Below are 24,440 nucleotides of genomic sequence, written 5' to 3' on the forward strand. Positions count from 1 at the left end.
AAAAATCTCATCGAGCAGTTTTGAAGAAATTTTGAGAAAATGCAAAATCCCAGAATAGCCAATATACTTTTGAAAAAGAACAAATTTGGAGGATCCACATATCTAATTCCAAGCCGTACTATAAAGCTATGTCACTGAGACCGTATGGTGTTATTGCAAGAATAGGCATATAGATCACTGAGATGAAATAGGGAATCCAGAAATAGACCCACACAGATATGATCAATTAGTTTTCTACAAAGCCTCCAAAGTAATTCAACCGAGGATAGGGAAGTCTTTGCAACAAAATGTGCAAAAACTTCAGATATCTACATAAAATAGTAGTAAGCCTCAGTCTTTTTCTCCCACACAAAAATTAACTTGAAATGGGAAAGGACTAAACATATAAGTTAAAACTATGAAAGTTCTAGAAGCAAACAAGGCAGAAAATCCTCTGTGACCTTGATGCAGGCAAAGCTGTCTTTTGTAGGACATAAAAAGCATAAAAAAGAAAAAAATTTTGCTTCATCAAAATTTTAAAACTTCTGCTTTTTGAAAGCCTCCCTTAAAAAAATGAAAAGGGAAGACAGACTGGGAGAAAGTATTTGCCATACATATATCTAACAAGGGATTTGTATCCAAATTATGTAAAGAACTCTTACAGCTCCATAATAAGATGGACAAATCCAATTTTGATAAAGAGTGAACAGACACTTCAAAGGTTGAACAGACACTTCACAAAAGAAGATGTACAAATAGCCAATAAACACATGAAAAGATGCTCAATGTCATTAATCTTCAGATAAACGCAAATAAAAAACCTGCAGTGAGATACTAATACACACTCACCATAATGGCTAAAATTAAAGAGACTGACAATATCAAGTATTGGCAATGATATGAAGCAACTAGAACTCTCATATGTTGGTAGTGAGAAAATAAAATGACACAACAACATTGGAAAACAAACTAGAAGTTTCTGAAGAACTTGAACATGCACTTACCATAGATTCAACAATCAAATTCCTAGGTATTTAATAACAAGAAATGAAAAGAACATGTCCAGACAGAGGGTTGCACATAAATGCTCATGGTAGTTTTATTCATAATAGCCCCAAATTAGAAACACGTCAAATATCCGTAGGTGGATGAACAAATTGTGGTATATCCATACAATGGAATACTACTCAGTAACAAAAAGAATGAACTAATGATACATGAAAGGGCTTGAATTAATTTCAAAAACATGCTGAGAAAAACAAGCCAGATACAAAAGAGCACATGTTGTATGAAATTCTAGACTAGGCAAAACTAAGGTATAGACACAGAAAACTTATCACTGGTTGCCTGGGGTGAGGTGGGTGGGAAGGTACAGAAAAGAATTTTGGAGGTGATGAAAACGTTCTATGTCTTGATCTGCTGGTACTTAAGAGGTGTATACATTTGTTAAAAACCCATTGATCTCAGGATTTAAAATAGATGTGTTTTATTGCCTGAAAGTATAACTCAGTAAAGTTGATTTTTAAAATGTTGCAGTCAAGAAAGACAAAGAAATCCTGAAGAACCATCCCAGATTAAAGGAGACTACAGTGACATCATGAGTAAATGTATTGCATGATCCTGTACATGGCGGAAAAACACCTATAAATGACATTGTTGGGACAGTTGATGAAATTTGAAAAGATTATAGATAAAATTATAGCACTGTAGAAACGCTAAATTTCCTGATTTTGATAACTGTACTATGGTTTACAAGACAAACTCCGTGTTCTTGTAAATATTTAGACCAAGGGACATAATCTCCCCAATTTATTATCAAATGGATCAGCAAGGACAAAGACAGAGAACTGGAGAGCACAGCTAGAATTATATATAAACAAATGGTAATTATGGGTAAAGATTATATGAGAGATCCTTGTACTATTCTTTCAACCAGTCAATAAGTTTGAAATTATAAAAAAATTTTTAAAAAAATTTAATGACAGGGGACAGGGCAGGAAAACTATTTTTTAGTTCTTAATTGTGCTAGCTCTCAAATCCAGAGGGTATTGAAATGATTTATCCTATCCATTAGGCAAAGACCCAGGCTCTTTACCAGAGTTCTCTCATTGGCTCTGTGGGTGGTTCAGGGAAAGAGGAGAGAATTTCCCAGGGCCATTAAAGAGAAGAGCAACTGATTTCCAAAGACAAAATCTTCTCCTCCTCCCCAATAAGACGGACAGCCTCCAAGCTCTTATATCATAGACCAAAAGAGCATTTTCTTCCTCTTCCAACTCATTTGTTTTTCCACAATGGAATAAATCCTCCTGTCAAAAAACATTAATCTGTAAGTAATCACAAATTATTAAAGGAAACAAATAAAAAATGACAAAATTCCATTTCACCTTTTCTTCTGTGTCAGTTGAAGCAGGCAGTGAGAACACTATCAATTCTCTTCTCACAGATACATTTATATTCATTATCACAATCAATAGCTGTTATTTTTGTTGCGGTTAAAAATGCACATCCTTTAATCCCGGAAGGCAAACTGATTATTTTCAAATTACTGTAGAACAGAAAACAGACATGGTCAACTGTTGAATTCTGAAGCTGACAATAACATAAACCATTATCTTTTTAAGTCTGTTGCCTAAAGATCTGGAATGTGGAAATGTTAATCTTAACTTCACCACTAAAAGATTGTCTTTTGGTTTTAGCCCATTTACTATAATAACACCCTTCTGATCACACCCATAATCTTCCCTGGTATTCCACACTAGGAATTTCTAGTCAGCAGGTGATATTACCTTGCAATATTTCTAGGGCATCATGAGATATAGGAAACCAGCTTTCTCATGTTAATAATTTCAATAAAAGTGAGAGGTTAAAAAGAAGAACTGAAGTTCTGTGACAGAGATAACCAAGTCTCATGTGTATATACCTTAAGGAGAAAAGGTGGAATTGGAATATAGACAGAGGTGAGGTTTAATTGATGTTTTTATTTGTTTTGTTTCTTTTCCTTCCCTACCCTATAGCTAATAATTGTTAGCCAAAACATGAGAACGCACTGAAAAATATCTAAAAGGGAGACTTCTATTTCAGCAAAGTGGTGGATTAGATACCAGAACTATCTTCCTATTGAAACAATTAAAAATGTTGAATAAAAAAATTTAACCCTTCTTGATAAATTTATGAATTGGCAAGAAGCAAATTCATACTCAAGCGGAGGGTGAAGTAATGGTGTGAACACAGGAGGGTAGTTGAAACTCTGCAGTCAGTTTTTCCCTTAACTGATGTAGTAGGCTGAATAATGAATTCCATCCAAGATTCTGAATAGAGGGCAAGCTACACAGAGTGGAGACCCAAAGGGATATATCCTCAGTATAAACCACCCAAGACCTTTCATGAACCTTGAAAAACCAAGGGAAAAAGAATAATCCCACCTAACAGTTCAAAATCATACGCCATCCCCCATGTAATCTGCATTTGCTACATTATTTAAGAATATTCAGATCTGCTACAGGGATAAAGAGAAATAAACAAGGAAGATAAATGAAACTAAGTAGCTCATGAGGCAGAGGCAGAACACATAAGATGTACGTATGTATAAGTAAGTAACCTATGAGACATGTTAGGTATACACAGAGTAAGTAGAGCATATGTGTGCTGATCATGGGAAGGGAAGAAAGAACTAAGTAGACACTAAATACACTAGTCGAGATATATATGACGCACATAGATACTCAACATTCAGGAGGTCTTAAGTTTCCCATCCATTGGGGACACACATCTGGCCCTCTGCCTAAGAAATTCACATAAAATCCGTGGCTACTGCTAAGGTTAAATGGAAAGCTGCAGCTGTGCCCAAGCTTACATGCCCCTGCATCTCCGTAGTAGAGAAAATGTGCATGATCGTCACAAGAACCTTCTGTCTGTTGGGCCCCTTTACTCAAACCTCAAGTCTGGTGCTAGAAACCATCAGCAGGGAAGGGGTATGCAGCAGAGAAAGTCAGGTCACATAAAGATTGCATAACCCAGGACTCAGGCAATCCTTTCACCCAATGTACCTTATCCTAGCATGACAACATATCCCATCCCACCCAAATGTGAGAGCTGTCCCATTTCCTTGCTCTGCAGAGTGCAATGATTTTTAAATTGATTTAATTAACCATGAAATTTGAGCTTGTTAATTTAGCCCGTGAGCCTTTCTGTTCTGTGACCTCTGAGACTGTTGGCCTGAACGTGTACTTACAGGCTACAATTACATTGAAGTAATTTCCTGCATGACATCTTTTGTAGGTTTGCAGCCCAGAACAACACTTACAGGGCCCATATGTAGAATTTAGAATCACTGGCCCAGATTCATAGTGCCCCAAGGAATCCAAGAAAAGGAAATTCTTTCTTGAGGAAGCCTCCTTCATCTCAGTCTTTGAATAATTTCCACAGCAGATCAAAAAGGAAAGAAAATCACTAAACACTACAAAGAAAATGGCATCATGAAGGAAAGCCATCACAAACAATAGAGTGGACCCGCAAAACTTCAAAGATAAAAATTATCTGATACCAAATATAAAATAAGAATATTTAATATCATTCAAGAAATAAAAGAAAGCTTGAAAATCTGAGTAACTAGCAAGAAGACTTGGAAACATAAAGCAGAATTTCTAGAAATAAAAAATATAATACATTATTCAGATTTTTAAAAAATCATTGAACAGTTTAACAGCAGATTATAATTAAATGTAAACTCAAGAGTTTACAAAATACTGCCCTTCAAAATAGAAGAGCTATAGTGAAGGCATATGTACGTGTGTATACTCACAGATGTTTATGAATAATATAAACTAATAATGTAAAGGAGTTTCAAATGAATTTGGGGGATACTCAAAATACTCATTTGCACTTATCAGAGAGCTCACTATGGGTAAGTCAGGATAGTCCAGTCTCTTCATATCACTCTACTTTGTGTTTTATTTTAAATAAAATAATTCTGAAGACATACTTCTGAGCATGTGTTTTTATCATCACATCATAATTTTATTATTATTGATAACTCTGTATGACACATCTGTTCTTTTTTAACTACACTTCCTAAAAGGCTTTCTTAATCATTCTACTTATTCTTGCCAACGAACTCTACAGAAAATGAGTTAAGCTCTGCAAAATAAGAGAAGGTTCCTTTTAGATACAATTGTTCTAACCCCAACACCAATATTGGAGTTTGGATGCATTCCAGAGACTTACGTTCCAGAAAATGTGCCATTGTCAATCCATTTCCACTTACTTTCCGTTGCATTGTATGATAATCCAATCCAGTAGCTATCTCTATAAGTCTGGGGTTGAACAAATGCCTATAAAGGAAACAAAGGATATCAAGTGACTGAACTCCAACCTGTTAGAGAATGAAAAGAAGGACAGGTTAAGGGTCCAGTTGTTTCTCTGCCAAGTTCTCTGCTCCTCTCCACATCATTCTTCACCACTCCTTCCTAAAAAACCTTCTCTTCCCTCAATCCCTGTGTTTACATTTTTGAAAGTAATTTTTCCCGGGATTATTTATTTATGTTAAAAATGGCTGCAAGTCTCACAGATTATTTAAAACATGGAAAAATTTAAAATCTAGTTATCTAACAATAGGAGATTTGATAAATAATTTATGACACTTTATGAAACCATTCAAAGTCAGGCTCCAGAAAACTACTTACAGATCTATAAAAATGATCACTATATATTCTTAAGTGAAAAGAGGAATCTTCAAAACAAGTTTATTAAAACAAGTGTATCTGGGGAGACGTGCCTAGAGGCTTTAGCCTCATAAGAGAGAGCCTTGCTGGAGTTCAGTAGTTGGAAGAGGCGCAGGGAAAAGGGCAGTGTTTCGAAATATTGACTCTCCAAAAATGTAATATATCAAAGTGACATATTACATGATATCTGATTAGATGACTGAATGTATTTTTAGAAAAAGATTTAAATGTAACTGTGTTTTACTGCAACAAACATAAAAAGTTATTTTATAAATTGATATCATAAATTCTTTTATGTTGTGGTTTAAAATATCTATTAGATTTACATATAAATTTTGCCTTATTTTCCTACACAATAAATAGAGGCTTCAGGCTGATCTTTGCAAACATTTCTCTATAAAATCACATTCTGCGTGTGTGGATAGTTTCCATTAGTAATAAATTAAAAAGGTAATTTTTTTTTTTAAAGATTTTATTTTTTCCTTTTTCTCCCCAAAGCCCCCCAGTACATAGTTGTATATTCTTTGTTGTGGGTCCTTCTAGTTGTGGCATGTGGGAGGCTGCCTCAGCGTGGTTTGATGAGCAGTGTCATGTCCGCGCCCAGGATTCGAACCAACGAAACACTGGGCCGCCTGCAGCGGAGCGCGCGAACTTAACCGCTCGGCCACGGGGCCAGCCCCTTAAAAAGGTAATTTTGATATTATTGTCACTGTATTTTCTCTTTTTATAATTCTTTTTGAAAGATATACATGTTGATGTAATATATAAGAATATTGATCAAGTAAATGTTACCTATAGATGCAATCAAAATCACCATAAAGCTAATTTGTAAAACTGTTATCACTTTCCTATTCCTCATCATTATCTCTATTCTGCCAATGGGAAAACGGGGGCCCAGAGAGGTTAAGTCGTTTATCCAGGCTCACCCAGTCAGTAAGTGGCAGAGCTGGATTTTATTCCAATCAGTCTGGCTCCTGTATTCCTAAAACTAACTACTAGACCATGTTGCCTCCAGGTTCTTAGTTGCCACTTATAGGGAGAAATAACTGCTGGTTCCAGGCCACAGTTTACCAAATGCTTAACTATTTCATTGAAGCAAAAGCATACTTCTCCATGAGCAGGTCTACTGCAGACTCCTTAGAGAGGGAGATGATTGCAAAGCCCCAAACTGCACCTTCAAGGGGGTTTCCATTTTAGAAATAATAATGGTCATCAGGATACATAATATGTATTGAAGGCTTAGTAAGTAACAAGATCATATGCCTGCTGGCAGGTCTCCTGGCAGACTCTTACCTATGCAATTTTGGCTCACTCAACAGACACAACACAAAGAATAACTGAAGGTCCCTCTTTCTGGACTCCCCCCTGCCCTCAATATCTTGGGTCCAAGGATGAGAGACAGAGTCCAAGAGAACAAAAGCGAATGTAACAATCCATGATACCAGTTCATCTTCATCATCTATCTTCAAAAGAGATAAATTGTAACTTTCGCAAGTCTGTTTACATCCCCTCCAGTCTTTATTTTCAGTTGTAAAATAATAACAGTTTACTCCACAACAGGACCAGCGGTTGTCATAGAGTTTGCCTACAACATAGAAGGTGAAACATTAAACTTCTTGTCCTCTGGTATTCTGTGAAGCAGAGCAATATATTTATCAGCCGTCTATAAAGAAACTCTTAATAGCCATCAATAATGATAATATGAGGTTCATCAATATTCTGGAACTCCAAGAGATATCTGCACTCCCATATCCAGTGCAGCATTATTCACAATAGCCAAGATATGCAAACAACCCAAATGTCCATCAATGGATGAATGGATAAAGAAAATGGGGTATATTCACATAATGGAATATTATTCAGCCTTAAAAAAGGAAATCCTGGCATATACAACAGCATAGATGAACCTTGAGCAGCTTATGCTAAGCAAAATAAGCCAATCACAGAAGGAAAAATACTGCATGATTCCACTTAGATGAGAGATAAAAATTAATCAGACTCAGAGAAATGGAAAGTAGAATGGTAGTTGCCTGGGCTTTGGCGGGGTCGGGTTGGGGGAATGAGGAGTTGTAGGCCAATGGGTATACAGTTTCAGTTATGCAAGATGAAAATGTTCTAGGGATCCGTTATACAACATATTGCCTACAGTTATCAATGGTGAATTGTGCACTGAAAAGCTTCTTAAAGGACAGATCTCATAATAAGTGTTCTTACCACAAAAAAAAGGAACAAGAGGAAACTTTTGGGAGTGATGGATATGTCTATTACCCTAACTGTGGATGGTTTTACAAATAAGTGCACAAGCCCAAATGCATAAAATTGCACGCATTAAATTTGTGCGGTTCTTTGCATAGTAATAATACCCCAATAAAGCTGGTTTTAAAAATAATAAAATAAAATTCAAGAAAAGCATTTTGGAATGCCTTCTAGAGAAAAGAAATGTTAGTCTTTGGATTTTTTTTTGCTTTTCCTCACGTATTTTACAATATACCAAACTTTTAAAATATTATTGATCCTCTAGTCATAGAGACAGTGAATTTCTACTAACTACCATACCTAAATTATATTAAATATGCAAAATCTCTTTGTAAACTCTAAATCCTAAGCAAATACTGAGTAGTTGTTGATTAACCAATCATTTCAATTCATCAAGGTCAATTCATTTCATTCTTATGAGTGATAACAGAGTTTATTTTATGAGATTTAATATTCTTATATCTTGCACGTTTTTAACAGTACCATCACACAGAGTGGCACAAGCATCAACACTATGGCAAATCTTGCAGACATACTGCAGGGAATACATATTGACCACAAACAGACCAAATAGCTGAAGTCAAGGCAGAATGGAAACACAGTTATCATTACAACAGCGTCCAAATAAAAGGCCTTGTGCCCATTTTATCCTAAGTACATTTTTACTGATAGCCTCCATATTTCACATCAACTACAAAGTGGGAGTGTCTAATTTGCCCACAATTCCAAAATCATCCAAATTTTCAGGGGAGCTGATGTACTATTTCACCTTCTGGGAGCAGTAGGAATACAAGAACCGCCATTGAATTTGGGGAAAGACAGGGCTCTGCTAATCCAAACACGTCTTCTGGGGTCTTCATCCCATATTTGAAACAAGTAACCCGAATACCCACACCACACTAAGAGGCACAAATTAAAGTTGTTTAGTAGACCTGCATCACTAGCACATATCCTCAGCCTCTTATTAGGCCTCAAAGCTTCTGGAGGGGGAAGAAATAACGAAAGGTCATGCTACCTGTCACTCATGAATTCCTCCATACCTGTATTTTGCAAAGACTTTGACAAGATCCCCTGTTTTCGATGACATCTCATCTTTTCTTTAAAGAGTGAAGCTATTTCCTTCTTCTGTTGAAGAGTCTGATTTTTGAGAATGCCATATTCTAAAGTCTTATTTGTCAAAAGTTGCTCCTTTAAGTAGTTCTCCTTTTGCATAATGTTGTACTTTTGACTGAAGTTTTGTCTACTTTCCTCCTGCTGTTTTTCTTGAATACACTGAAAAACTAAAATTAATAGTATAGATATAACACAAAAAGTACTCATAATGTTTAAATGTTGAAATTTAATACAAAAGAAAAAGTCTCACTTTAAAAACCAACCCATTTCATTAATTTAATTAGTAATTTGACATTTAGAAAGTAACACCTCAATAAACTGGCCAGAGAAATAGAAACATCAAATTTCTCACTATTAGCAATGTAAGCATAGAGTAAAATAAGATATCTGAATAAAATTATAATGGTAACACCTCACCATTCATTTTGAACAGTTAGCCCATCATTTACAAATAAATATCAAAATAAAAATCAGTTTATCAACATTTAGCGAGACGTCTTCTGAGTATCAAAATATGCACTAAGAAACATGAAGAAACAGCCCCGATTATTGGAGTAGATGGAATATCCATAGGAGAAAAAGGAGGAAGATCCAAATATGCGATTTTCTCTAAATGAAGCATATGAGTGATTTTCTCTAAAGATGTCAAGGAATTCAAATAAAAGACAAAGATTGAATACAAGATCATCTAACGTCCACGTATAGAATCACTCTTTTTACTAAACCATTTCTTCATTGTGTACTTACAAAACATCAAGGGAAAATCATAACTTCATTTTTTGTTTTTATTTTTATTTTTTTTGAGAAAGATTAGCTCTTAGCTAACATCTGCCACCAATCCTCCTCTTTTTGTTGAGGAAGACCGGCCCTGAGTTAACATCCATGCCCATCTTCCTCGACTTTATATGTGGGATGCCTGCCACAGCATGACCTGAAAAGCAGTGTGAAGGTCCTCACCCAGGATCCAAACTGGTGAAACCCAGACCACCAAAGCAGAACACGTGAACTTAACTGCTGCGCCACTGGGCCGGCCTCCATAATTTTTTCTGAACAGTTGTTTTTAAAAGAATATTTAGCCAAGATTCACAATGATCTAAAGTCAGAGGGCAGAATATTACTAAGTCCTGTATCAGAAGGAATGTTACCAGGTGTTATACAGAATGACAAAGCTCATTACAGATGAAGTCATTGGAATAGGTAAGTAAAATGAAAATGACACTGTGATCTGTGTGAGGAAAAAATCACTAAAAAAGAGCCACCTGGGACATTGCCAGATTACAGCCAAGGAACAATTGTTGGAGTATGGTTAATATCGGCACAATTAGTGGTTACTGCTATTACTCAGATTGGAAAGATAGAGTTCAAATACTCACTCATTGTTCCCGACACTCTGACTGTCACCAAAAGAAGTAAACAGAGGATCCCAACAGTCACTACAAAGAGATGCCAGGGTACTGAAAACTCTTTAAATAAAGAAGGAAGAAAATAATCATTAGGAATAGAGGCTGGTCCACTACTCACTTTAACCCAGGACAACATTTTGGACAAAAAGATAATCTTCTCTAAAAATTTTACAAAAATATATCATGAAAATTGATTTAAATTTGTGATCTCATAATAACAGTTTTAAAGCTTTCAATTTATGACTGACATACACTCGCTGTAGAAATGTTACACACAAGAGCAGTCCTTCAGGATTTTAAAAGCACATCCCTTACAAAAGCACAGATGGCAGTAGACACAATACACATTTATGAGGATCTACACTGACATGTATACTCCTTTCTGTGATCACGATTAATCATGAAGAGGAAGGAAAGGGAGTCAATATTCTTGAGAAATTGGTGGCCAATAGTGGATATTCTGAAGCTGCGAATGTGATTGGGGTTCATCCTTAAAGGAGTTTCTAGAAATCAACTTTCTTTTCCATCAGTTCTATTTTTCTCTGGTCATTACTATATTTATCCTCCTAATATTGAGGTCTTTGGTTCCTAAAGGTTGTATCTCTGCCACTAGATTAAACAGGTAAAAGTTATTCTCAATTTAGAGTTTGTGACAATATTTGAGGGGAAAGAGAAAGAACAGAAAAGTTAGAATGCTCCTTTTGATTTGAACATTTTTGCTTCTTCATTGCGATTAAGGTTTGGTAAACATTTAAGACACCTAAAATATCTTTTGTCTGAATAAAAATATTGTTTCTAACGCACATTTTTCATTTCTCATTCTTTAGCACTTTTTCTCTAGGAAATGCAATGTTTTCTTGAGACTCCAGTCTGTCCTGTACTCTTAATTTTTCTTTTTTTGAAAATTCTCTCTGACCTAACTTTGGTTGCCATTCTTCCTCTCTCTCTTTCTTCTTTCTCTCCAAAACCCTCATACATAGTTGTATATTCTATTGTAAGTCCTTCAAGTTCTTCCATGTGAGCCACTGCCACAGCATGGCTACTGACAGACTAGTTGTGTGGTTCCATGCCCAGAAAACAAACCTGGGCAGCCAAAGTGGAGCAGGTCAAATTTTAACTGCAAGGTCATCCTGGCTGGTTCTGTCCTTTACTTTTAAAGGCCTCATGAATTCCTCTTAAACAAATTTGAATGAAAACATTCTTTTAGCTTCTTAAATTTAAATGAATTCATTAATTTGGAGAAATGGAGATTCTCACGAACTTTAAAAGAGTCTCGTTCTACTAGTCTACACAGTTACGATTTCATATTACCACCTGAGAACCTGAAGTACAGATAGGAACACTTTCTTCAAAAGTCTAAAGTTTGACAATCCATAAAAGATAGGGGTATCTAGATGCTTAAAACATATACCTTTGTCATCAGTTTTCCCAGGCCTTTCAGTACCACCAGGCCTTGATCTATTTTGTGATTCAGAAGGAGCCTGAAGAAATCTGAAGGAGGAATCAGTCACTTCCTGATTGCTCATGCCTAGAGTAAGAAAAGAAATATGTTTTGCATTAAAACTTTGCAACAGGACTATTTCTGTCTAAAGAAAAATTAAAATGTCAGTCTGTAGAACACACCCAGGATTAAGAGGTATGTGTGTATATCTGTGGTGTGTGTGGTGGTGTGTATATCAACTCCTTTAAGTGCCTAATGCTTGTAGACTGAGTTTGATTTATATAAGAAATAGAAAACATTTCAATACCTCTGATAAGTTCATTTATACTCCCAGTGACTACTGCCAGAATTATTAAAAAATACAGAGAGAATTTTTAAAAAACCTACGAATAGATTGAATGTGCTGAGTCCTATTCACCCAGCCAATATAGCTCAAAAATGTTTAATATACAAATACAAATGTTAGGCAGAATTGGTACCATCCCAAATTACTGAGACACTTTTAAAACTATCAATTCAAGAAACAAGAATTCTATGTCTTTGAAATTCTCAAAAAATATAAATATTTTGGTTTTAAAAAAACTTATATATTTTCAAATCTACATATAAATATTAAAAAGTCCTTGCATGCCCTTCAATTACAACATGACTCTACCAGAGTGTTTCCCAAAGTGTATCCCATACACCATCTGGAAAACAATTACTCAGGGTTAACACTGCAGACTGGTTAACATTCCAGATTCCAGGGCCCCATGCAAGATGTGCTGGATAAAAGTCTCTTAAGTAGGAGACTAGACACTTGTATTTTTAATCAAAATGATTCCACGTATACTAAAATTTTAGAAATAATCTTCTAGGGTATGCTGTTGCCAGAGAAGCCTATGTGAAAACAAAATTGGTCAGGGCAGTCCTTAGTTAATATCCATAAAGGATTCAATCTATTAATGGATATTAGTATAAAAAGAATTTTGTTTTAAAGATTGGCACCTGAGCTAACAACTGTTGCCAATCTTCATCTTCTTTTATTTTTCTTTCTGCTTTTTCTCCCAAAACACCCCCACTACATAGTTGTATATTTTAGTTGTGGGTCCTTCTAGTTGTGGCACATGGGATGCCACCTCAGCATGGCCTGACAAGAGATGTCATGTACATGCCCAGGATCCAAACCAGTGACATCCTGGGCTGCTGCAGCAAAGCGCACAAACTTAACCACTCTGCCATGGGGACAGCCCCAAAAAGAAATTTTTAAATAGTAAATATTTAAAATTTATCTTGCTATTTATATCAATCAATGGGAAAAGATGATATCCACAAAACAAAACATGGAAAACAAATTGCACATTTAACTATATTCTTTAATTTTTTTTTAATTTACAAAATTTTCTGAACTTAATTATTCAAAATTTTCTCCAATGTCCTAAGGAAAAGAAGTCTGTTCTATTACAGAATCATTTCACATTGATAAGATAATATGGATATCATTTGGCCCAAATAAAAAGTAATTAACCCCCCAAAGCCCTCTTCATTTAGATAACACAAAGAAAAAATCAGAGCATATTGAAAAAAAGAAAATAACTTTCCGTGAATGCTGAACTACAGCTTTCACATCCTTCCGAGTTCATGCAGTTCTAAAGGAATCAATAGAGAATGCTGTGCCATCGATCCCATGTTCATGTCAAGTCATTTGTAATAAAATCCCATATTGCTAGAATCTTTTCTTCATAAGTAGGGCTAACAGTATACTCAGGTACAAAGGTCTGAAGGAATAAGAGCAGAGGGTACCTGTGTCTGTGCCACGCAGTGATGCAGGCGGAGAAAGTTGACCCAACAACAAGGTGGGAGAAGTCGGCCTTTCCAATCCTGGATCCCTCGGGTGTGTGAGAGGCTGTAAGACGGAAGGCAGAAATGAATTGCCTCTGAGTGGTACTCCAACTCAAAATTGTCTGCCCCTCCTCTTGACCAAAGTGATAAAAGGAAATTGTATGATAAAAGCTGAGGTTGACGGGAAAGGAAAAATGGTCACGAGCTATGCCTTCCTCCATTTCATGTAACCAACCACTTGGTACTTTTCGCAAAATAACATTCAAGATCTGTATTTGAGGACTGAAAAGATAAACAAACACAGCTTTGGAGAAAAAAAACTAATATCTTTAACAGAAACTAGCATACTTAAAAGAAACTACTACTAAAAACAAATGATTAAAATGCATATGTATAAATATATATATATATATACATATACACAGGAAATATTATTAAATCCTTTAACTCTTAAATAACTTGTTAGAAACTTTATCTTATATGTTGCTATTTGAAAAAAAGTTTTTTCCATTTATGTTTATTCCAGATAAATGTATTTTGGAAATTATTTTAAAACATCCGTAATTCCACTATAAAAACTTTGGTGTATCGTCTTCCAATTTTTTATCCGTACATTATGTTTACCGTCAAAGTTGGTCTCCTTCCATACACAATCTTTTTGATCTACTGTTTTCTAATAAATATTTCTTCACATAAAAATATTTATCTAAAATGTCGTTTTAAAACCATATATAGTTATTACCCATATGGACTATACCATAATTTATTCAGGTAATCTCCTACTGTTGGACATTTAGGTCGTTCCCAATCTTTTGCTAGTCTAAAAAATATTTGGCCTGTACTTTGAATATTTTCTTAGGAAACATGAAATTATGGGGTCAAGGGGTATATACAATAAAGAACTTTGATACATATTACCAAACACCCTCCAGAAAGTCTTCCCCATTTATACACTACTAGTGATGAACGAAAATGTTCACTATTGATTTTTTAAGGGATCCTTGGGAATTATTCCTCTACTTGAGCTTTGTGTACAAATCCTACTTCATGAAGATTTACAACCTTCCAGCTAAAAGAAATTTATTTCTAGAACTCTAGTTCTATGAGCCAGACCCAGCCAGAATACACCCAAGTCTCTCAGTGAATTTCACTTTCATTTGACACAGGCCTTGTCAATCTTCTGACATACAGCTCTATGAACTCAGTTTAAATTGCTCTTCAAATCAGGCGAGAGTGGTTAACACGGAGTGTGGAGGAAGAGGAGTGAGGTGTGGAACAGAAGGGGTAATTGATTATGCAGAGACAAACTCGCCCAGATTTCACCAGCTCTGGCCAAATGTCTTGCTTATTCTTTCCTTCTCTTACCACCTCTAGCCACAGCTAAACTGTCCCACTTTAGGAGGCTTCCCCATTCTTCAGTTTGCTCATGCCCCCACCTCTCCTCCCAAGTACTTTACAGACATGGTCTTGAGTGTTCTGACCACTAGGACCCATCTAGATTATGCTGCCTGTTGTTTGCCCTCAAGTGGCTGACTTGTCCCATGATGCAGCCCTTAATCTCTGAATCACTACTGAGCTCTGCCACTTGCCACCACGTGCAGGCAGGCCGCTGAAATACCTCCCAGAGACTAATTTAATTCAGTAATATAAGCAAAGTTTCATGGGAGGAGTCTGCACACTTCAGGGACACCTGCTGCTGGGCATTTCCTTCTCTTTACCCTAATCTTGGATTGGCTTTGTCAATCTCAAAACAGAGAAACATCTCCAGCCCTCTATCGCAATGCCAAAAATAAAGAAATAAAAGCTCTGCCGAGAGAACATAGGGTGTAGGGGTGGAGAAAGAGTAATGGTTGTCGAGAAGGTGGCAGAGAGAGACGCTATCATTTGTTGGAGGACCTGCTGTGTGGATAACCATACTGAAACCTCTCAAAGCTGCTATTTATTAGTGTCCTCATTTTAAAAACAAAGAAATTAATGTTAAAAGGTCAATTGACTTGTCAAAGGACACATCATTACTAAATATTTGATCCATGTTTAAAATCAGGCTGACTGAATACACAGAGCACAAAGGGACTATGGATTCAAAGGTCCTGGATTTTCAACAAACCTCTGCCACGAAGCATGAATTCTGGAACCAGGCAGATCTGGCTTGAAATACCAGCCTTAGCTTCTATGTGTGGCTTGAGGCAAGTGACTTCACTTCTCTAAACCTTGGATTCACCACAGTAAAGTAGGGAAAATATTTTAATAATATTTAAGTTACTATTAAATTAATTAATACTAATATTTAATATGATGATAGGATATACAAAGGGTCTAGCCAGACCTGGAAAATACATGGTAGGCACTCATTAAACGTTAAACATTATTCTTTGAGCTCCAAGATTCAAATCCTTCCTGGGTATAAAAATTTGAACAAGTCACTGCAAATCTTTAGCCTCCTTTTCCTCACAAGTTCAATAAGAATATCACTCACTTCATACACTTAGAAGAATTCAATGAGATTATCACTACAGATAGGATTTCTTAGACTTCAAAATAGGTAAATGTTAATTTTTTTCTCTGTCTCCCAAGGACTATAAATACTAGAAGAGCCACGACCACAACCCAGAAATCCTGACACACTGAGCTAAATTCTTAATCCTAACACATCAGGTATGGAGTGCAGATGCTTGGAGGAAAGTGTGTGTGTGTATAGGGTGGGAGGGCCACATTAAAACAATTTAGGAGCTGGGAAACATGTGGCAGCATACCACTACCTCTCTAGAGAAAACATTCTGTAACCTCCGCTCTGGTTATTACATCTTGCTGCCACATAGAGATATTGGTAATGCTGAGCTTATTGTCTGTTTTGATTTACAAACTTATAGCTGGTGGAGGGTAGACAGTTCTCATGATGGAAGCTAGACAGGTACAGAACACCTTTTTTCACTTCCATAGTGGTCTGTCTCCTCTACATAAACTCCACAAGGTGAGTGCCTCGTCTGTCTTGTTCATTATTATAACTGCAGCACATAGAAAAGAGATGATGCCTACATGTGTACTCCATGAATATGTTCAAGCTGAGAAAAATTCACTACAAAATCCAGATTTTTCAGTTTTAGAGAGATGCAGAATGACATTAATGATTGTAAAGCCAAATTGTGTAGCTGTTCCCTCTAAGCTCTAGTTTCTTTTTATCACTAGGCTCTGAATTTCTGGAAAAGGGAAATTTCTTCTTAAATGAGAAGACAACCAGCATCAGAAGACAACAGCAGTAACTTCCAACGGGACTAACTGAAACTCCTAGCATGGCCCTTCGATCAAAGGACAAAATTGAAACACCAAATTTCATCTATCACAACCACTGTTAATAAAACAGAAAGATGAGAAATTTTAAGAATGCTTTGAATGTTCTTGAACATTGTCTTCCGAATTTGCTTTTCTGCAAAACACACAAACACATACACAATACGAATAAATACAGCACTCAAATATTTACTGCCTGGCTGCTTTGCTACAAAGTCTTTTTCATTTGGGAAATCACTCACTTTACCCATTCCTTTCTGACAATATTAATTTTGTCAGCTAGAAGCTTAGCACAAAACTTCTGGTCACACCTTCAAGCTTTCCAGCCACACCCTCAAACCTCAGTAGCTTATCATCACACAGCAGCAAGCCATTCTTCCTGTCCTAAGCTGAAGTAAAGGATGTCAAGAATAACCAGCTTCCAGGGAAAGCTAGTCTGCATCACTCTAATGGGAGGAGCAATGTCACCTGGCCAGGTTCCCACCTTCATGGTTGTTTGTCTGAACGCCTAACCTGTATGCCACTGAGAGACAATACATTTCCTGGATCTCACAGTAAAAACTCAAAAGATCTCTTGTGTGAGGTTTTCTGTTCCCCTAATTAGCCAACTCATTTGTCCTTCTTGTCTTACAAAAAAGCTGTTCTAATGCTCTAGAGTTAAAATCCTCTATATCATCCCAACTGGCCTCCAGCAGTCAATCAAACAGTAACCATCCTTCCTCCAATTTCTAAGTAACTAAATGACGAGGCCATCTCAGGAAGTAAGCAAACATGAAAAAATAATGGCAAAAAATGTCTATCAGACGGCTATTTGGGCTCTGTGCCACTAATGGATAGTCTATTCACAGGTTGAAAGGGAGATTCTGCAATCAGTGTTCTCTCCACTGTATCACACAGTTCAGACTCTATGCTTACCCTGAAATCTTTCATTTAACTTTGTTGTTTATTTTCATTAAATTTTTTGGATTTTCTATTCTACCTCGTTACCATATAATGCTAGGAAACCAATTATCTGAATAATCAATAAACTTAATGTCTACACAAAAACTTGTATGTGGATGTTTATAGCAGCTTTACTCATAATTGCTAGAATTTGGAAACAACCAAGACGTCCTTTAGCAGGTGAATGGATAAATAAACTGGTACATCCAGACAATGGAATATTATTCAGCACTAAAAATAAATGAGCTATCAAGCCATGAACAGACATAGAGGAAACTTAAATGTCTATTACTACGTGAAAGAAGTCCATCTGAAAAGGCTACATATCATGTGATTCAAACTATTTGACATTATGGAAAAGATTAAACTATGGAGACGATGAAAAGATCAGTGGTTTCCAGGGGTTGTGAGAAGGGAGAAATGCATAGGTGGAGTATGGAGTATTTTTAGGGTGGTGAAAATACTCTGTATGATACTATAATGATGGAAACATGTCATTATACATTTTTCCAAACCCATAGAATGTACACCACCAACAGTGAACCCTAAGGTAAACTGTGGACTTTGAGTGATTATTATGTGTCAATGTTAGTTCAGCAATGGTAATAAATGTACCTCTCTGCTGAGAGATGTTGATAATGTGGGAGAATATGCATGGGTGGAAGTCGGGGTATATGGGAAATCTCTGTATCTTCCTCTTAATTTTGTTGTAAATTTAAAACTTCTGTAAAAACTCTTTAAAAAAATCATCACATGTGGGGCCAGCCTGGTAGCATAGTGGTGAAGTTCGCACACTCTGCTTCGGTGGGCTGGGGTTCATGGGTTCATATCCCCAGCACAGACCTCCACACTGCGCATCAAACCATGCTGTGGTGTTGTCCCACATACAAAATAGAGAAAGATTACTACTGATGTTAGCTCAGGGCCAATCTTCCTCATACAAAAAAAGATGTCCACATGAACAGACTCAGCCTGATACCAATGGAATAGAGGCACAAAACCTAGAAACTCAAAAATATGTAAACAAAATGGAACAGTAGAGCCTGGCAGATCATGCCCATTCTCACTAGTTCTCTTTGCTGTGCTGTCTTTGCTGCTTTGATTGAGCAAAGTTAAAGCGTTCTACACAGACTACACATGAGAAATTAGGTTCATGAGTGAGCCACATCCAAAAGACACATCCTTATCCAACGTGTTCAAATACACAACTCTGTGGTATGAGTATGTGCATATGCAAAATTCAGGGTAATTGAAAGGTATCCACAGCAACAGAAATGAATCTCTTCTACCTTAGACTAAGTTACAAAAACAAATAATTTGAAGGCAGTAAGTACAAAAGACAACCAGTTGAATGAACTTTTACAAAGCACCTATAATATGGAAAGACTGTGCTAGTTGTGGGTAGTGACACACCATCCCATGAAGGGGCAAAAGGAGGGATGGGGAACAGTACAGTACTTAGAAAATAAGTTTGAGTGTTCCAAGAGGTCTCTTTATTGTGAGGGGGCAGGGATGAGGACATCTGGTATTTGCTGACTTGAATGCTATAAAAATCTAGTTTCACATAAAACTACTTCTGTACAAAATTTAATTTTTAATGATCATTGTCCACCAGCAGCTTAGAGGCAAGTAAGAGTCAGTTCTAACAAGGTTTAAGAAGTCAGAGACAATATACAATATTTATCCTAATGACTTATTCTCCAATCTTAGTTTGAATGTGACAAACTCAGTACATAGTGGGTAAGAGTATAATAAGTAAATCAGAACTAGAGGGAAGTTAGAGAATAGGGACAAAGAGTTAATATGTTAAAGACTTTTTAATCAAAGGACTATTTCTCCCCAGCCTTGCTGTCTTGAGTGGATCATCTTCTTCAACAGGAGCCACAGAATGAAAATCATTTTGTGGAACAATCAAAAATTGTACGGCTATAGGAGGTTCAAAGAGCGAGTGTTTCTTCCCTTATCCTTGAGGTTGACGTCTAAGTGTAAGACAACTATACTGTGATTTTATACTGCACATTCATCAAGGTCTACAACTTGAACAGAAACATTTATTTTCATATAAGAGACCAGAACATGATGACAGTGCAGTACTGGACAATGAAGTGGAGATCAGGTGACTTTCCATGGAAACCCTGAGAGGACAGCCAGACATTTTCATGCAGTATAAAGGATCAGGCAGCACTCCATGGTAAACAGGCTACCGAGTCATGTTTGAGCTTCACTGTCCAAAGGGTAGCCAGAAGCCTCATGTGGCTATATAAATTTAACCAAAATTAAATACCACTTTAAAAAAAAGCCTTCAGAGACTTATTCTTCCACCCTAAGGTCAGTCCTGAATGGTCTCTGGGGCAAGTGGATTGTGACTACCAGGATTGCACACTTTTAAAGAGTAGGGGTTCAGACAGAGGAGTAACAGCATAACAGAGGCATGGTTACTAACAGAAGTAATGAAAGGTCAAGTCTATCAGAAAAAGGTTGAAGGAAACTAGGAAACATGAGTGGGAACTGTGCCTATCGGGAGTTAAATATAAATAAATAAACAAATAAATAAATATACACATGCACACATATGTGCGATTAAGTCTAAATTTTAAATAATTTGTAAAGCTGAGAACTCATTTAGTTCCCATAGATACACAAAATATATATGTGAAATAAGGAATGACAGCATAATAAAAGTGTCTAACTTTGGGTACTGACTTTACTCTCATAACTCTTTAGGCAATCTCTGCTTCTACCAAAAATATTTAAATGTGAATAATCTCTGAGAAGAAGAAGAAAGGGGTAAAAAAGAGTACTCAGAATACTGTATGTGACTCCTCACAGAGAAACTATAAATATTTTACTCTTTTATTTTTTAATAACTAAAATCACTCCCTGCGCCCTTTTTAAAATTACTTTTTCCATTACATTAAAAACGTTCACAAATAATTTTTAGTTAATTTAACAATTCTATCCTTGTTAAGACATTTGGGTTTTTTTCCAATTATAAATAAGGCGTCAATGACCACCTATGAATAAGACCGTTTTCATTATTTGAGAATATTTCCCCAGAAGAAATGCTCAGAAATGAAATTACTAGGACAAAGATGAGTAAAATATCAACAGTTTTTACAGCATGTTATCAAATTGCTTTCCAAAAAACACTGTACCAATTTACAATCCCAGTGGGTATGAATGCAGCATCTACACCAACTGTGGGAAAGTAAATTTGATAGTTTAAAACTCTCTGGTCAGTCTCTATGAACACAGCCTTTTGTACCCAATAGTTATTAAGCATTCATTCCTTTCTCCTTTCCTCTAATAAATATTCGTAAAGCACCTATGTGTGGGCCAGGCACTGTTCCAACTTTGGAGATGCAGCAAGGTTCTCAGGGAGCTCACATGCAAACCAGCAAAGCAAACAAATAAGTTGTGACAATTTAAAGCGATAGGAAAAAGCACTGTGAGGACATTTTAAGGTGAAAGAGTGGAAAGAAATAACTGGAGGCAGAGAGATTTTTCACACAAAGACAATGGTGTGTGCTACTGCGACACAGAACTTGGGAAGACATACGTAGCTAAAGCCATACTTAAGCTCTACTGGATTTTTTCCATTTATTTGCAGTAGTAAACTCATGGAGAATGATGTGATATGGGGCTAATCAGGCTGATATAACCCAACAAGGATTTCTTTTAAATTTTGTGACGTTGTGTCCAAATTTTTACGAAACAGTAACTAATAAAACTTGGGCATTATTATACATAGCTGTTAGATTAAGATTTTTTGGCAATCAATACAATACACTGCTAACTTCTTAGATAACAAGTCTTTAATGACAAAAAAATAAAAACAGAATTACAGCTGCATAACAAACTGATAGGGTCTCACTGGGATAATCCTAGCAACCTGGCTATAGTTCTATCTCTATTAGAGATAATAAATTTTATCACTTTAGTCAAACTGCTTTAACACACTTACTTTGACTAATTTCCATCAATAAGAAAACCTATTTTTGATGTGGTAAAAGAAATGTGTTCATCTCCAATTACAATTTCAAGCTCCTGAGAAAAATAAAAGAGAAATGTAGTTACTATAAAAATCCATCCAAAGATATCTGTATTCTTGCTACCAAAAGGTCCCAATTTTAGCTGCAAGTTTTCTAACAGTCATAGAGAAAGAAAAAAAAGGAAACTTGATCTGGTAGACATAAACTGTGTCTATCAAATAAGAACTTCATAAACCACTCAAGAGTCCCCAATGTTAGGACCAACCAAAATGGCTTTCCAGAGATCTCATAAAGAAGATACTATAAAATGAACAATATACTTAAAAGTGACACACAAACCTTTCTTAACACATCAGTCAAAACTGAAGGCATCAATTTGAAGCACAATGCTGTAAAAATAATAATATAGGTTTAAGCCTATTTTTAATATAATAAATACAAACACATTTACCCTTTCTACCAGGCTTTAAAAATAAAATGCAGAATATTAATAATAGCACGACTTTAGTACCTACTATGTGTCAGGGCCTGTTGCTAGGGACTTTACAAACATTATCTGTAATCCCTAAATGCTCTTATCAGCTAGGCTTTATTGGGCTTATTTTACAAGTGTGAAATCCAAGACTTATAAAGCATAGGAAAAAACTTGATCTTTACAACCACTAATAAGTGATAGTATTGATATTTGCATCCTGCACTGTAAGACTAAAAGACTCATACTCTTTTGACATCACAAAACATTAAGAAGTTGTAAAACAAACCCAACATAATGTAAACATTCCCAGTGTGCCATAATTACTGCATAAACTTTTCTCTATACTTTAACTGCAAATCCAAAACCAATAATTAAGAGGTTATGTCTGTAATTTTTCAGGCTAAGGAAGAGAAGACATTACAGACAGACTTAGCTACACATTTGATCAGAAGACTTAATTATGCACAGCTCATGGCACACACACAATGGAGAATTAGCTAAGACTCTCAAACAATCATACAGTCTTTGACCTGAAGATCCAACAGACAATTTCTGGAGCATGTCTAATCCTCCCCATGAACCAAAACACGTGAACACATCACTAAGTGAGTAGATGGAAACACTGGGCTCTCCCTGAATCTAAAACAGACAAAGGGTTTACTGCTGCAGTTTGGTTTTGAGTACATATGCATATACACATAAAATAAACAGATCTAAAATTACTTTTTACAAGTGTGTACACTGCATAAAATAAATACTGTTAACTATTTCCTTTGCTTTCCTAAATAACATCTCTTAAAATAGAAGAGTTAAGTTACTGCTACAGAGTGTCAGCATGTTAGACTTCTCTACATTTCCTTCTAGGCAAAGAACGTCTTAAAAAGTATAATCCTCAGGAATATACAAAAATGAAGTTAAAATTTTCTTCCTCCTGGGTCATATCTCATTTCTCCAAGAGTTGAAAAGATCCAATTCAGAAATCACACTATCTTTCTACCCAGTGAAATCAGGCCTCCAGAGCTCTTCAGAAGCCCTTTGAGACACATCAATTACTCTGCAGGGAGTATGAGAGGCAAAGGCAATGGTCAGTCTGAATAAAGAAACCAATGAAATCCCTCTCTGGGGCACAAAGATGCAAATAAGACTTTTCAAAGTTATAAATTTGGAGACAGTAAATTTTACATAGTCAGTGAGATCCTAAGTCTTGAATTTAACAAACACCTGTACCTATTCCTAATAAAAATGATTTATGTACAATATAAATTATTCATAACAGTGTGAAAACATCCTAACTTTGTGGTGGCTACAGAGAAGACTGTTCAGAAAGATGTCTAAGTTTAGAGCCAGGTATCAACTCCTTTACTACTAGGAGGTAGCCCAGAAAATGAGGCTAAGTCAAAGAAAATTAAAGAGTATTTACCAGGTGCCTACTAAACGGAAAACCAAAGAATCAATAAGGATCTATTTTAAATAAATAAAGAGAAACACAACTATTATATTACCAATTTCTAATATTTACGCATCTACAGACTCACTGAACGTGTCAGTCAACCTCGTCAGGGGCAAGACACAAAGCATCATCTTCTTTTGTAATTTCACTGTCATCAATAATTCTCTTCACTTCTATTATACTCTTGTGTATGTTATAATAACATACACAATGTTATAATAAAATGTTATAATATGTTATAATAAATATGCTATATTTATTATATGTTATAATAAAACTATAAAAATAAAAAAAAGTTATAATAAAAATATCATAATGCCTCTTTTACTTCTTCCCACAAACCAGAAGGAAACGCTAAAACATAGTTACGACCCTGAATATTCAAATAGAATATCACAGAAAAATTTAATTCTGGTTCCAAAAGTACAAGATGGGAGAGAATCATGCATACTATGATTTTTCTTCACTCTCTTGCCCTTTCCTTTAATACATATTTTTCCCTCTTCACGGCACCAACCCCCTTTTAAAACTGATTATCCTGTAACATGGGACTCAAATAT

At 35.9% G+C, this 24,440-nt stretch overlaps 1 protein-coding gene and 1 long non-coding RNA gene across 3 annotated transcripts; one reads left to right on the top strand and one right to left on the bottom strand.

The window, feature by feature from the left end:
* Positions 1 to 1,053: 1,053 nt before the first annotated feature.
* On the bottom strand, positions 1,054 to 22,010 carry LY49C (killer cell lectin-like receptor). 2 transcript variants are annotated; one of them, XM_023642146.2, is made up of 9 exons: positions 21,928 to 22,010; positions 13,695 to 13,797; positions 11,883 to 11,999; positions 10,442 to 10,531; positions 8,996 to 9,235; positions 7,142 to 7,284; positions 5,203 to 5,309; positions 2,364 to 2,524; positions 1,054 to 2,285 (listed from the first exon to the last, which is right to left on the bottom strand). In XM_023642146.2, the coding sequence occupies exons 3-8, from the start codon at positions 11,995 to 11,997 to the stop codon at positions 2,377 to 2,379; spliced, it is 843 nt and encodes a 280-aa protein (XP_023497914.2). In that variant the 5' UTR covers positions 11,998 to 11,999; positions 13,695 to 13,797; positions 21,928 to 22,010; the 3' UTR covers positions 1,054 to 2,285; positions 2,364 to 2,376. The 2 variants fall into 2 exon arrangements, with proteins under 2 accessions (XP_023497914.2, NP_001075297.1); NM_001081828.1 differs by lacking the exon at positions 21,928 to 22,010 and having other exon boundaries at positions 1,953 to 2,285; positions 13,695 to 13,819.
* On the top strand, positions 6,318 to 17,109 carry LOC138924655 (uncharacterized). Its single transcript, XR_011439687.1, has 3 exons — positions 6,318 to 6,387; positions 16,308 to 16,388; positions 16,920 to 17,109. It is a non-coding gene; the product is annotated as an uncharacterized lncRNA (long non-coding RNA).
* Positions 22,011 to 24,440: the final 2,430 nt, after the last annotated feature.

The sequence above is a fragment of the Equus caballus genome, chromosome 6 (genome assembly GCF_041296265.1).
Source record: "Equus caballus isolate H_3958 breed thoroughbred chromosome 6, TB-T2T, whole genome shotgun sequence".
Lineage (NCBI taxonomy): Eukaryota > Metazoa > Chordata > Mammalia > Perissodactyla > Equidae > Equus > Equus caballus.